The sequence below is a fragment of the Mustela erminea genome, chromosome 16 (genome assembly GCF_009829155.1).
Source record: "Mustela erminea isolate mMusErm1 chromosome 16, mMusErm1.Pri, whole genome shotgun sequence".
Classification (NCBI taxonomy): domain Eukaryota; kingdom Metazoa; phylum Chordata; class Mammalia; order Carnivora; family Mustelidae; genus Mustela; species Mustela erminea.
This window is the reverse complement of record NC_045629.1, coordinates 8,200,584-8,216,998: the sequence shown is the minus strand read 5'-3', so window position 1 is coordinate 8,216,998 and position 16,415 is coordinate 8,200,584. Positions and strand designations below refer to the sequence as shown.

The following is a 16,415-nucleotide window of genomic DNA, read 5'->3' as shown; positions in this document are numbered from 1 at the left end:
GCAATACAACATTACTGACCATAGCAATACTTTAATATTACATCCCTGTTACTTATTTATATATTCAACCCCCATACCATCTGGCAACTACCAATCTGTTCTGGGTATCTATTAGTTTTGTTTTGTTTCATTGTTTATTTTTTTAGATTCTGCATATAAGTAAAAGCATACAATATTTGTTTTTCTCTAACTTATTTCACTTAGTATAATACCCTCAAGGTTCACTTACGTGGCCGCAAGTGCCAAGATCTCATTTTTTTTTATGACTGAGTAGTATTCCATTATGTATTTATACCACATCTTCCATTCATCCATCAATGGACACTTAAGATTAGTTCCATATCTTGGCTATTGTAAATAATACTGCAATGAACACAAGAGTACATATATCTTTTTGAAATAATATTTTCACTTTTTTTTTAATTCCAGAAGTGGAATTGTTGGATCATAGGATATTTTTCTCCATAGTGTTTTCCACAGTGATTGTACTAATTTACATTACCACCAACAGTGTACAGGTTCTCTTTTTTCCTCTTCTTGTCAACTTATTCCTTATCTTTTTGATAATAGCCATTCTAACAGGTGGGAGGTGGTATCACATATTTTTTATTTACATTTCCCTCATGATTAGTGGTGTTAATTATCTTTACATGTACCTGTTGGACATTTATATATCTTCTTCGGGAAAATGTCTATTCAGATCTACCCATTTTTAATCAGATTATTTCTCTTTTTGATATTAGGTTATATGAGTTCATTATATATTTTGGATATTAACCCCTTCTAAGATATATGACTTGGAAATATCTTCTATTCAGTAGGGTTTTTTTTTCTTATTTTTTCTTTTTTTGATGGTTTCCTTCATACAGAAGATTTTAGTTTGATGTACTACCTCTTCTTTATTTTTGCTTTTTTTGCCCTTGCCTTTGAAGTCAGAGTCAAAAAATGATCACTAAGACTAATGTCAAAAAGCTTTCCACCTATGTTTTCTTCAGTTTTATAGTTACAGATATTACATTCAAGACTTTAATTGACTTTGAGCTAATTTTTGTATATGGTGTAACGTGACTGTCCAGTTTCCCTCCCAACATCATTTATTTATTATATATTCTTGGCCTCCTTTTGTCATGAGTTGACTATATATGCATGGGTTTATTTCTGAGATCTCTAATCTGTTCCATTGATCTACATGTCTGTTTTATGTTGATACTATACTATTTTGATTACTACAGCTTTGTAGTATATATTCAAATCTGGGGTTTTGATACCTCCAAATTTGTTCTTCTTTCTTAGGACTGCTTTGGCTACTTGGAATATTTGTGGTTTCATACATAGATATTGGATATCTATTTTCATACATATTGGATTGATCTATTTCTGTGAAAAATGCCATAAATTTTCAAAGGGATAACATTTAATATATAGATTGCTTCAGCTAATATGGACATTTTAAAAATATTAATTCTTCTAATCCATAAGCATAGAGTATCTTTCTGTTTATTTGTGTCTTCTTCAATATCTTTCATCAATGTCTTCTAGTTTTCAGTGTACAGGAATTTTACCTCCTTGGTTAAATTTATTCCTAGGTATTTTATTCTTGTTGATACAATTGTAACTGGGATTGTCTTCTTAGTGTCTCATTCTTATAGTTCACTGTTAATGCATAAAAACACAAAAGATTTTTGTATATTGGGTTTTTACCCTGAAACTTTAGTGAATTTTTTTTTAGTTCTAACAATTTTTTGGTGGATTCTTAGGAGTTTTCTATATATGAAAACATGTAATCCATAAGTAGTGACAGTTTTACTTTTTCATTTCCAATTAAAGTCGTTTCTATTTCTTTTTCTTGCCTAATTGCACTGGCTAGGATTTCTAATACTGTGTTGAATAAAAGTGGCAAGGAAGAATGGATATTACTGTCTTATTCCTGATCTTAGAAGAAAAGATTTCAGTTTTTCATCACTGAGTATGATGTTAGTTATGGGTTTGTCCTATATGGCCTTTATTATGTTGACGTATGTCCCCTCTACACCCACTTTGTTGAGTCTTTATGATAAATGAATGTTGAACTTTGTAAAAAAAAAAAAATTCATGTCTATTAAGATGAACATGATTTTCATCCTTCATTTTGTTAATGCTATATATCATGTTGACTGATTTACAGGTGTTGAACCATGTTTGCATCCCTTGAATAAATCTCACATGATCATGGTACATGATCATTTTAATGTATTATTCAATTTGTTTTGCTAATATTTTGTTGAGGACTTTTACATCAATATTCATCAATTATACTGGCCTATAATTTTCTTTTTCTGTAGTTCTTTGATCGCTTTTGGTATCAGGGTAACGACATTTAAAAATGAGTTTGGAAGCATCCCCTTTTTAATTTTTTGGAATATTTTGAGAAGTACATGCATTAATTCTCCTTTAAGTATTTGGTACAATCTACCTATAAAGTCATCTATCACTGGACTTCTGTTTGCTGGAAGTTTTTTGATTACTGATTCAATCTCCTATCAATAATCAGTCTATTCAGATTATCTACTTCTTTATGATCCAGTCTTAGAAGGTTATATATTTCTAGAAATTTATCCATTTCTTATAGGTTGTCCAAACTGTTGGTGTATAATTGTTCACAGTAATCTTTGGTGATTCTTTTTCTTTTCTTTTTCTTTTATATCAGTTGTAACTTTTCCTCTCTTATTTCTGATTTTATTTGAGCCCTCTCTCTTTTTCTCAGTATGTCTCACCAATGTTTTCCAATTTTTTTTCTTGTCAAAGAACCAGCTTTTGTTTCACTGATCTTTTCTATTGTATTTTTAATCTCTATTTCATTTATTGTGCCTCTGATCTTTATTATTTCCTTCCTTCTACTAAGTTTGGACTTTATTCTTCTTTTTCTAGTTTCTATAAGTATAAAGTTAAATTGTTTATTTGAGTTTTTTCTTGTTTCTTAAGATAGACCTGTATTGCTACAAACTTATCTATTAGAACTACTACTGCTATTCACCATAGATTTTGGTATGTTGTGTATCCATTTTAATTTGTCCCCAGATATTGTTTTTAATTTTTCCTTTCACTGACCCATTGTTTATTCAGTAGCTTGTTATTTAATCTCCACATATTAGTGATTTTTTCCAGATTTTTATCTTCTAGTTGATTTCTAGTTTCATATTATTGTGGTAAGTGAAGACACTTGATATGATTTCAGACTTCTTACATTCATTGAGACCTGTTTCATGGCTTGCAGAATATTCCTATTTTGTAGAATATTCTTTTTTTTCTTTTAGCTTTTTAAAATTTATTTGATAGAGAGGGAGCACAAGAGCAGGATGAGGGGCAGAGGGAGAAGCAGATGCCCCACTGAGCAGGGACCCCAATGCAGGGCTTGATCTCAGGAGTCCAGGATCACTGACTGAACCACATAGGTGCCCTATTCTGCAGAATATTCTATCCTGCAGAATATTCCACGTGCACTTGAGAAGAATGTATATTGTGCTGAATTTGGATAAAATACTCTATATTTATCTATTAAGTCCATCCTGTCTACTGTGTCATTTAAGGCCAATATTTCCTTATTGATTTTCTGTCTAAAATATCTAAACATTGATGTAAGTGGGAAATTAAAGGTACCTACTATTATTATACAGCCATCAATTTCTCCCTTTAGTTCTCTAGTATTTTCTCTATATAATTAGTTGCTCATATGTTGGGTGCATGAATATTTACAAATGTTATATCTTCTTCTTGGATTGATTCTTTTATCATTATATAATATAATATTTTATTTTATTTTATTTTTTCAGTGTTCCAAGATTCATTGTTTATGCACCACACCCAGTGCTCCATGCAATATTTGCCCTCCTTAATATCACCACCAGGCTCACCTATCACTCCCTCCCCTCCCTTCTAAAGCCCTCAGTTTGTTTCTCAGAGTCCACAGTCTCTCATGGTTTATCCTCCCCTTTGATTTACTCCAATTCACTTTTCCTTTTCTTCTAATGTCCTCCATGTTATTCCTTATGCTCCACAAGTAAGTGAAACCTTATAATTGACTCCCTTTGCTTGACGTATTTCACACAGCATAATCTCCTCCAGTCATGTCCATGTTGATACAAAACCAAGATAATGCTCATCTCTGTCTTTTATTATAGTCTTTATTTAAAGTCTATTTTGTCTGATAGTATAGCTACCCAGCTTTCTTTTAGTTTCTCTTTGTATAAAATATCTTTTTCTATTCCTTCACCTTCAATCTGTGTGTGTTTAGATCTGGAGTAAGTCTCTTATAGAAAACATATAGATGGGTCTTGATTTTTATCCATTCAGTCATCCTATGGTTACAATTAGAGCATTTACTCCATTTACATTTAAACTAATTATTGATAGGTATGCACTTCCTGCCATTGTATTTACTGTTTTCTGGCTATTTTCATGGTTCCTCTCTTTTCTTTCTTCTCTAGATCACTTTCCTTGTGGTATGATGATTTTCTTTAATGTTATGCTTAATTTCTTTTCTCATTTTCTTTTGTGTATTTACAATAGAATTTTGCTTTGTGGTTACCATGGGGCTCACTTATAACAGCCTGTATATATAAAAGTCTATTTTAAATTGATAGCAATTTAAGTTCATATACATTCTAAAATTAAAAATAGAACTATCCTATGACCCTGTAATTGCACTACTGGGTATTTACCCCAAAGATACAGATGTAGTGAAAAGAAGGGCCATATGTATGTCAATATTCATAGCAGCAATGACCACAATCGCCAAACTGTGGAAAGAGCCAAGATGCCCTTTGACAGATGAATGGATAAAGATTTTGTGGTCCATATATACAATGGAATATTATGCCTCCATCAGAAAGGATGAATACCCAACTTTTGTATCAGCATCAATAAGACTGGAGGAGATTATGCTGAGTGAAATAAGTCAAGCAGAGAGAGCCAATTATATATTGTTTCACTTACTTGCAGAGCATAAGGAGTAACTAGGGGGACATTAGAAGAAAGAAAAAAAAAGTGAACTGAGGGAGATCAGAAGGGAGACAAAGCATGAGAGACTGGACTCTCATGGGGTTTTGGAGGGTTTTGGAGGGGAAGGGAGTGAGGGGTTAGGTGAGCCTGGTTGTGGGTAGAAAGAAGGCACATACTGCATGGAGCACTGGGTGTGCTGCATAAACAATGAATCTTGGAACACTGAAAAAATAAAATTAAATTTAAATAATTAATTAAATAAATACATCCTAAAACTACATTTTTACTCTCCTTTCCAAATTTTATGTTTTTGATGTCACATTTTACATCTTTTTTGTGTGTCCCTCATCTAATTATTATAGTCACAGTAATTTTTACTGCTTTTGTCTCTTGATCTTCATACTAGCTTTATAAGTAATTAAACCACTGCATTTACTATATATTTACCTTTACCAGGAGAATTTTTACTTTCATATGTTTTCTTTTTACTAATGATCACCCTTTCTTTTTAGCTTAAAGAATTCCCTTTAACATTTCTTGCAAGTTCTGTTTGATAAGATGAACTCTTTAGTTTTTGCTTATCTGAAAAACTGTTTCTCTCTCCCCATTATTATAAATGATAATCTTCTAGTTCACATTCTTGGTTCCAAGCTTTTTCCCTTCAACTCTTTGACTATATCATGCCACTCCCTTTTGTCCAGCAAAATTTTTGCTGACAAATCCACTCATAATCTTATGGGGGTTCCTTTGTATATAGCAAGTTGTTTCATTCTTTCTTTTGAAATATTTTCTTCTGTTTCTTCATTTTGCTTGATTTTTTAATGTTTATTTCTATATATAAAGTAAAATAGCCACTTCTTCCAATTGAGAGTGTAGGAACTGAACTTGTCATTCAACTTAGCCCTCATACTTTGTTGTCTCTTGGACCTTTCTCACTGTGTAAGCAGCCTGGCTTATCCTTTATAGGTCCCAGCTATTGAGGTTGTTCCAAGAACTGTCAGTATTCCAAAGAGAGGGATCTCAATGAGCACCTACTTTCAGAGTGATTGGAAACAAGACCCTCAAGCCACAGCCTTTAGGGTATGTAAATAGAGATAAAATCAAGATAGTAGAGTAGGAAGATCCTGAGCTCTCCTCCTCCCTTAGTCACACCAAAACAACTCTCTGAGAATGACCTGAGGACTAGGAGAACAGCTCTCCCACAACCAAATATGTAAAGAAAATGCTACATCAAGATGGATAAAAGTGGCAGAGACACAGTCTAGTCAACCCACATTACTGGTGGGGAACTAAATACCAGAGGGATATCATAAACATGGAAGGTCATCCCTGAGGAATGAGAGGATGAAGCCCCATATCAGGCACCCTTGCTCTGGGGACCCACACCAGAAAAACAAGCCTCTATAATGTTCAGCTTTGAAAATAAATAGGGCTTAACTCTGGGGAAGCTGGAAGATTACAAGAAACCAAGACTGCTCTTAAAATACTGATGCACAATCTCACTCATTCCAAGACCCAGCACAAAGGCAGCAATTTAAAAAACACCTGGGCCATAAGCAAAAGATAATTATTGACTAATTTTAAGTTCTGTGTCACTGAGTTAGGGATCTGTAGGAACATTCTCCAGAAACAGCTTCAATAATTGGTGCTATTTTTCTTATACTTCTTCTACCTTCCAGATTTAGACTTGATGGAAACCATTTCTGACACTCTCCATCTGTCTTGCTAGCACTACTCACCCTCCCTGGAATTCTGCAGACCCACCACACTCAACCTGCAACCCTTGGCTGATGTCCCTCCAAAAGGGCTTCTGACAGGTAGTCATCTGACAGATAGTCTCAGCTAGGATCATAACCCCCACAAAGAGGACCCCACTTATCAGTATGTTCATAGTAGCTGTTGCCAGTCCTCTCACCACCCATGCCAAGGGCCAGCCCAACTCACTAGTATGCCCATAGCAGCCATACAGGAGATACCCCTGGAGGACCTATTTCTTGTGACAAGGAGGGTATTGCACCTTGCAGATCCACAAGACACCTTCTACATAAGGCTACTCCTTCAAGACCAAGAGACATAAATGATCTACCTAATATATAGAAACCCAGAGTCAGGCAAAATGAGGAGACAGAGGAATACGTTACAAATGAAATAACAAGATAAAACCTCAGAAAATGAGTTAAACAAAATAGAAATAAGCCATCTACCTGATAAGGAGTTCCAAGTAATGGTTACAAAGATGCTTCCTGAACTCAGGAGAAAAATGGATGTACATAGTGAGAACTTCAGTAATAAGACAGAAAATTTAGAAAGAAATCAATCAGAGATAAAGAATATAATAACTAAAATAAAAAATGCAATAGAGGGAATCAAAAGCATATTAGATGATGCAGAAGAACAAATCAGTGATCTGAAAGGGTAGTAGACATCACCCAAGCTGAACAACAGAAAGAAAAAAAGAATCTTTAAAAGATGAAGATGTACCATCTGCATCAACATGGAAGTGGATGGAATTATGCTAAGTGAAATAAGTCAAGCAGAGACAGACAATTATCATATGGTTTCACTCATATGTGGAGCATAGGAATACCCCAGAGGACCATAGATGAAGGGAGGGAAAACTGAAAGAGAAATCAGAGAGGGAGACAAACCATGAAAGAAACTAGACTTCAGGAACAAAACTGAGGGTTACGGAAGGGAGGGGGGTGGGGAAAGGGTTAATTGGGTGATGGGTATTAAGGAGGGCACATGTTGTTATGAGCAATTACATTCCAACAAATTAGGCATATAACCTTTTAGCCTAACTGTGAAAAGAGCCAAGGTGTCCACTGTCCATTGACAGATGAATGGATAAAGAAGATATATATCACACACAATGGAATATTACTCAGCAATCAGAAAGGATGAATACTTACAATATTTATAATCCTTAGAATATTTACAATGAACTGGATGGAACTGGAGTGTATTATGCTGAGCAAAATAAACAAGTCAGAGAAAGACAATTATTATATGGTTTCCCTCATATGTGGAATATAAGAAACAGTACAGAGGATCATAGGAGAAGGGAGGGAAAACTGAATGGGAAGTAATCGAGAGAGAGATAAACCATGAGAGACTCCCAACTATAGGAAAAAAACTGACTGTTTCTGGAAGGGTAGTGGGTAGGGGAATGGGGTAATTGGATGATGGGCATTAAGGAGGGCACATGATGTGATGAGCACTGGTGTTATATGCAACTTATGAGTTAATGAACTCTACATCTGAAACTAATTTTGTACTACATGTTAGATAACTGAAGTTAAATTTTTTAAAAATAGGGGCACCTGGGTGGCTCAGTTGGTTAATGTCGGCCTTCAGCTCAGTTCCTGATCCCAGGGTCCTAGGGTCTAGCCTTGCATCAGGCTCACTGCTCAGTGGGGAGCCTGCTTCTCTCTCTCCCCCTCCGCCTGCTTGTGTTCCCTCTCTCATTGTCTCTCTGTCAAATAAATAAATAAAATATTTTTATATGGACCCTCAACTCTATGGGCAAATAATCTTCAACAAAACGGGAAAAAATAAACATTGGAAAAATGACAGTCTCTTCAATAAATGGTGCTGGGAAAACTAGACAGCTATATGTAGAAGAATTAAACTCGACCATTCTCTTACACCGTACACAAAGATAAACTCAAAATGGATAAAAGACCTCAACGTGAGACACGAATCCATCAGAATCCTAGAGGAGAACATAGGCAGTAACCTCTTCAATATCAGCCACAGCAACTTCTTTCAAGATACGTCTCCAAAGGCAAAGGAAACAAAAGTGAAAATGAACTTTTGGGACTTCATCAAAATCAAAAGCTTCTGCACAGCAAAGGAAACAGTCAAAAAACAAAGAGGCAACCCACAGAATGGGAGAAGATATTTGCAAATGACAGTACAGACAAAAGGTTGATATCCCAGATCTATAATGAACTCCTCAAACTCAACACACACAAAACAGGCAATCATAACAAAAAATGGGCAGAAGGTATGAACAGACATTTCTCCAATGAAGACATGCAAATGGCTATCAGACACATGAAAAAATGTTCATCATCACTAACCATCAGGGAGATTCAAATCAAAACCACATTGAGATATCACCTTACACCAGTTAGAATGACCAAGATTAGCGAGACAGGAAACAACATGTGTTGGAGGGGATGTGGAGAAAGGGGAACCCTCTTCCACTGTTGGTAGGAATGCAAGTTGGTGCAGCCTCTTTGGAGAACAGTGTGGAGATTCCTCAAGAAATTAAAAATAGAGTTTCCCTATGACCCTGCAATTGCACTACTGGGTATTTACCCCAAAGATACAGATGTCGTGAAAAGAAGGGCCATCTGTACCCCAATGTTTACAGCAGCAATGGCCACAGTCACCAAACTATGGAAAGAACCAAGATGCCCTTCAATGGACAAATGGATAAGGAAGATGTTGTCCATATACACTATGGAGTTTTATGCCTCCATCAGAAAGGATGAATACCCAACTTTTGTAGCAACATGGACAGGACTGGAAGAGATGATGCTGAGTGAAATAAGTCAAGCAGAGAGAGTCAATTATCATATGGTTTCACTTATTTGTGGAGCATAACAAATAGCATGGAAGACATGGGGAGTTAGAGAGGAGAATGGAGTTGGGGTAAATTGGAAGGGGAGGTGAATCATGAGAGACTATGGACTCTGAAAAACAATCTGAGGGGTTTGAAGTGGCGGGGGGGTCGGAGGTTGGGGTACCAGGTGGTGGGTATTATAGAGGGCAAAGATGGCATGGAGCACTGGGTGTGGTGAAAAAATAATGAATACTGTTATGCTGAAAATAAATTTAAAAAATAAAATAAAATAAAATTTTTTTAAAAATCAAAAATTAATTAATTTAAAATAAAAATTAAAAAATAATAAATAAAAATAAAGATAAATGTAAACTGAAAAAAAATTTTTTTAAAGAACATAAAACTCAGCACCCCAAAAATAACAAAGCCAGTTAAGAAATGAGCAGAAGACTTGAACATGTATTTCTCAAAGAAGAAATACAAATGGCCAACAGACACATGAAAAAATGTTCTACCTCACTCAGCATCAGGAAAATACAAATCAAAACCACAGTGAGATACCAACTCACACCAGTCAGAATGGCTAAAATTAGCACGTTAGGAAACAACAGATGTGGGCAAGGATGCAGAGAAAGGGGAACCCTCTTATACTGTTGGTGGGAATGCAAACTGGTGCAACCACTCTGATAACAGTATGGAAGTTCCTCAAAAAGTCAAAAATAGAACTGCCAGCATTTATCCAAAGGATACAAAGATGGTGATTTGAAGGGGCACATGTACCCCAATGTTTATAGCAACAATGTCCAAATTGCCAAAATATGGAAAGAGCCCAGATATCCATCAACAAATGAATGAATAAAGAAGATCTGGGGTACACACACACACACACTCTCACACACACTCACACACACACAATGGAGTACTACTCAGCCATCAAAAAGAATGAAATCTGGCTATTTGCAATGACATGGATGGGATTAGAGGGTATTATGCTAAGCGGAATGAGTCCATAAGAGAAACACAAATACCATATAATTTCACTCATGTGTGGAATTTAAGAAATGAAACAGATGGATATAGGGAAAGAAAGGAAAAATAAAGACAGAGAGGGAGGCAAACCATATGAGACTCCAAACTGTAGGGAACAAATTGAGGGTTGCTGGAAGGGATGTTGGGGAGGGATGGGGTTATTGGGTAATGGGCATTAAAGAAGGCACTTGATGTAATGAGCACTGGGTGATATATGCAACTAATGAATCACTAAATTCTATTCCTGAAACTAATAATACACTCTATATTAACTAAATTGAATTTAAATTTAAAAAACTTTTTAATTAAAATTCTTATGCATCAAAGGATACCTACCAAAGAGTAAAAAGGCAACCTACAATATGAAAGAAAATATCTGCAAATTCTATTTTTGATGAGAGTCTAGTATTCAGAATATAAAGAACTTTTACAGCTCAACAACAAAAAGAAAAACAACCTAATTAAAAATGGATTAAGTATTTGAATAGATATTTTTCCAAAGAAGATATACAAATAGCATACAAGTACATAGTGATACTCAATATCATTAATTATGAACATATAAATCAAAATGACAATGAGATCCCACTTCACACCTACCCACAAGGTTTAATTTAGAATTTTTCTAATCAACAATAATAATGTTAGCGAGAATGTGGAGAATGAAACACTCATACTTTGCTGGTGAAAATGTAAAATAATAGAACCACCGTGGAAAACAGTTTGGCTCTTCCTCAAAACATTAAACATAGAATTACCATATGACTCAGAATTTCCACTTTTACATACATATATTTGTATATATATATACATATATATATATATACTCAAAAGAAATGAAACAGATGTGTGTGTGTGTATATATATATTCAAAAAAAAACATGAAAACAGGTGTATAATAAAAAATTACTTACACACAAATGTTCGTAGCAGCACTATCCACAATAGCCAAAGGGTAAAAACAACCCAAATGTCCATTAACAGATGAATGCATAAACAAAAGGTGGTGTTTCCATAAATTAAATATTATTCAGCCATAAAAAAGAAAGAATTATCATATGGTTTCACTTATTTGTGGAGCATAACAAATAACATGGAAGACAAGGGGAGATGGAGAGGAGAAGGGAGTTGAGCAAAATTGGAAGGGGAGATGAACCATGAGAGACTATGGACTCTGAAAAACAATCTGAGGATTTTGAAGGGGCGGGAGATGGGAGGTTGGGGGAGCCAGGTTATGGGTATGATGGAGGGCATGTATTACATGGAGCACTGGGTGTGGTGCATAAACAATGAATTCTGTTACGCTGAAAAGAAATAAATTTTTTTAAAAAAGAAAGAAAGAAATGAGCTATCAAGCCTCAAAAGACAGAGGAACCTTTAGCAGATACTGTTTTTTTAAGAAGCCTGTCTTAAAAGGTTGCATAAAGATATAAGCCCAACTATACAAAATTCTAGAAAAGACAAAAACATAGAGATAGTAAAAAAAAAAAAAAAAAAAAAAAAAATCAGTGCTTTCCAGGAGTTCAAGGGGAGGGAGGAACAGATAGTAGATGGAACCCAGGGGAATTTTAGGGTAGTGAAAATATTCTGTATGGATTCATAACATTATGTGTTTGTGAAAACCCCTAAAACTGTACTGCACAAAAGAATAACACCAATGAAAATTGTAGGGTTTAGTTAATAATAATGAACTGATACCGGTTCAGCAATATTAACAAATGTATTACACTAAAGCAAGATGTTAATAGAAAAACTGAGACTAGAAGACAGAAGTGGTATATGGGAGCTTTTTGCACTACCTGCTCAATTTCCATAAACTTAAAATTGGTTTAAAAAATAAAGCTTATTAATTGAAAAGAAAAAGGAAAGAAGTACTAATACATGTTGTAACATGGATGAATACTGAAACATGCTAAGTGAAAGAAGACAGACCCAAAAGACCATATATGATTCCATTTACATGAAATATCCAGAATTGGCAAATGCTTAAAATCAGAAAGTAGATAAGAGGTTGCTAGGGATTGGGGGAAAGGAAATGGAGAGACTGCATAATGAGGTTTCCTTTTGGAGTAACTCAAATGTTCTGGAACTAGATAGTGATTGAAGAATATTGAGACTACATTATACCTCACTGAATAACAAACTTTTAGTTAAAATGGTAAATTTTATTTTCTGGATTTTGTCACAATAAAATAGAAAATACGTATGCAACAAAACTATAAGGAAAAAGGAAAGAATGAAACAAAAGAACCTAAGAATACTTACAAGAAACCAATTCATCAAAATGAGTGACAACTATGATCAAAATCAACGAGAAGTTAACTAAACTTGAAGAAGCCATCACCTCTACAAACAAGATGTAAATGTACCAATCCTAGGGCTCAAGAAAGAAAGAGCAAGACAACAGAAAGAGCTGAAATGTAGTGCTGAGAAAGAAGCATCAAACTATGAAAATGGTTTCCTATGGAAGTAAAACAGAAATGAAGAGTTAAAGATGTTCCTTTGCTACTACAGAATTCAGAATAACTTAACTCTATACACCATGTGTATAAATTGATTTTAAAATACACATGAAATAAATCAGAACCACGACAAAAACAACTTGGACTCTTTTGATATAGTCACTTCTAAAACTATTTCTTACACATGCAAAATAATGATAAAGTCCTCATTTTTTACATGTAGTGCCCATCAACACAAGAAAGAGTTTCTTCAAATATTGACTCATATAGAAACTATGGAAAGGATAGTTCAAACTAGACAATTAGTTTAGTTCCAAATGATTCAGACTCTTCTATAACACGTTATATGGCTGAGTACACAGACTGGAGTAAACCAAATACTCAGGATCACATGGAAGTGAGTATCATATAACAATTTGAGCCACTTAAGGATACTCTTTCCTGATTGTGATTTTATTCTCTCTTTCTACCCAGTCAAAATAATCCCTCTATACATCCAATCATTCATTCAACAGATATTATTAAATACCTATAAAGTGCTAAGTGCTTGACTGATTTCACATTTTTCCTTTGGTTGCTAATCTTCATGACTATAACAACTGATCTGATACTGCTACCTGTTTCTCCCTAATCTTGATCTCAGTGTGTCTAGTAATGAACTAATAATTTGATTATAACTTCTTTGCTCTCCTTTATTTATTTATTTTTATTTTTATTTTATATATTTTTTATTTCTTTTCAGCATAACAATTCATTGTTTTTGCACCACACCCAGAGCTCCATGCAATGCATGCCCTCCATAATACCCACCACCTGGCTCCCCCAACCTCCCACCCCTCGCTCCTTCAAAACCCTCAGGTTTGTAATTTTTTTTCCTTTGCAACTTTGACTTTAAGCCTTATATGTTCGAGCCCCAGTCAGAAAGGCATAAGCCCTTACTCCCAACAGCCACAAGTATAGAAACAGTAAAAGTTGGCCTTCTAGTATTTCTCTCTAGCTATTGTCTCTTATTGTATTGCAGTTTTACTTGTGTATAATCTGAATGAACAAAAACTGCCATGAATTACTTTTGACTGACCTTCAACAGGACCCAGAGTGTTATAACAGAAAGCACCAATTTGATAGATTGTATTCATTCCAATGTACCAGCTACCTGTATCACTTATATTAACAGGTTTTACTCAGCTTTATTACTTACAGTAAATATGTCTTCATGGCCATCCTGAAATTGAGATCCATCTGTTCCATAAAGATATATAGGAGCTGAACTTCTATGTTGTCCATACAGTATAATATAAATCTGTGAGCTGGTCCCTGAATTTGGCAAGTCACTGGTGATTATGGAAACTTTCCAGATACCACCTACAGAAGCACAAATAACACACAGTATTAAACCAACATATAAAAACAGAAGACTCAGAAGAGATGATCATCATAAAGCCAGGGGAATTCAGAAAGACATAGTTTACTCTTCTTCATCTCCTTTGGAAAAGTACTATAGCACAATATTTAGACTTGGTTTTTAAAATATTCAGTAAATTACTATGTCCTACAATGTAACTGTAAGACTATTTCCTAGATCTTTAATAATAAAGTTAAAGAGATACAATTATTCTATTATACTCGGTCATGCTTGGATTCCAAGAAAGTTGCTATGGAACTTCTCTAAAGTTCCCTGACTTTTGACAAAATATTTCCAGTATTGTTATCTCTGACATGTAATATGTGCATTCAGTATTACACATTTTAAGATCTTGAGATTTTAGATATTAATTTTCCAAAGTAATAAATTATTTAATAATTTGTATAATCATAAAAATTGGAATTAGATAAGGTAGAAGGAATTTGAAAGGTCATCTGGAAATTTCTACACTTACTGTTTTAAGTATTCCTAATTAGTAGATGAGGTAACTGAATTCAAAAAATGTTAAATAAATTTTGTATCCCAGCAAAAAATAAACACTAGAAAATATATGGCTTATTGTGAATATAACTGAGATTATCTAGAAAATATATGGCTTATTGTGAATATAACTGAGATTATCTAAACATTATAGCATACTGAGAGTGGTATGATATTACTTCCTAGGATTTCAATTTAATTTTGTTAGGTTTCTTTGGAAAAAAAATCAAGAGTTAATCAATAAGAAAATTGAAATAATGAGAAATTAGGTAATACACTCAAGATTACATAAAAGAAGTAAGAATACGAGGCAATAAAATTCAGAACTATGGATTTAAATTGCATTCTTCTCTTTAGACTGGTTTTCCCTCTCTTATATTTAAACTAAAGTTTATTTCCCATTTTGATCATTCAAATTGTCAAATTCAAAATTTGAATTTTATTTATATAGTACAAAGAATATATGTTAAATTAATGCATGTGTTTAAAAACCTACTTTGAAACAGAAAATTCTACTTTATTTTTCCAACATATGGCAAAAAGCCAAGTTAGACTACCAAATCATCCTGGCAGACATTTAGTTCATAAATAAAAACCTCATTTTTAAAAACTGGAAGAGGCTCAGTCCGTTAAGGAGCTGCCTTCAGCTCAGGTCATGATCCTGGGATTGAGCCTTGCATCAGACTCCCTGCTCAGCGAAGAGCCTGTTTCGCCCTCTCCATCTGCCTGCTGCTCTGTCTATTTGTGCTCTCTCTATCACTCTGTCAAAAACATAAACTCTCTAAAAAAATTAAAAAATAAAAAATAAAAATAAAAACTGAAAGGATAATAGGCTATCTTTAACAATGGCAAAAATAGTTAAATTGCAATTACAAACTATACAACTAGGAAAATTCTATCTGTTTTCTGTAGACTATATGTTAGTGCTTGCTTGAATAAAATGAAATAAAGCTCTTCAGCTTCTAGTCTCTTAGAAATGCAGCAAAAGATTTCAGGTGAGAATCAATACTTGTTAAATGTACAAGGACCAAATCAATAAGGAAAGAAATTGCATTTTCCAACAACTAAGATGGAAAAGGATGAAAAGCATAGGAGTAGAAATAAAAAAGAAAATAATGAAATATGATGTCAGTTTACCATAGGTCTTCACACCACTTTAAATCATTAAATCCTAACCTTGGAAGGGGATGTTGTAAAAGCCAGAGTAGAACGTAAAGATCATGAACCAAGATTCATCTTTAAGTTTATAACTTACACTTCAATCATTCAATAACCAACAAGTCATTGAGTCATTACTAGGTGTCTGGTGTTACAGGGAGAAGTAGATGGAAAACATAAAATGATGTCTTTGTCCTCTGTCAGTTTATAATCTATATGAGGTACTAAGGCCAACATACAAAAAGGGAAAAACCCATTTTTGGAGTAGAGAGACCAGATCACAGAAAAACTAACAGAACAAATATGAAAAATA

General features: G+C 34.2%; 1 protein-coding gene across 1 annotated transcript in view; it reads right to left on the bottom strand.

Annotated features, from left to right (window-relative positions):
- Positions 1 to 16,415, bottom strand: part of RP1 (RP1 axonemal microtubule associated) — a 357,923-nt gene that overhangs the window by 248,160 nt on the left and 93,348 nt on the right. Inside the window, exon 4 of the mRNA XM_032316308.1 lies at positions 14,240 to 14,403. Within this exon, the coding sequence (XP_032172199.1) occupies positions 14,240 to 14,403 (164 nt within the window). The remainder of the gene's footprint in view (positions 1 to 14,239; positions 14,404 to 16,415) is intronic.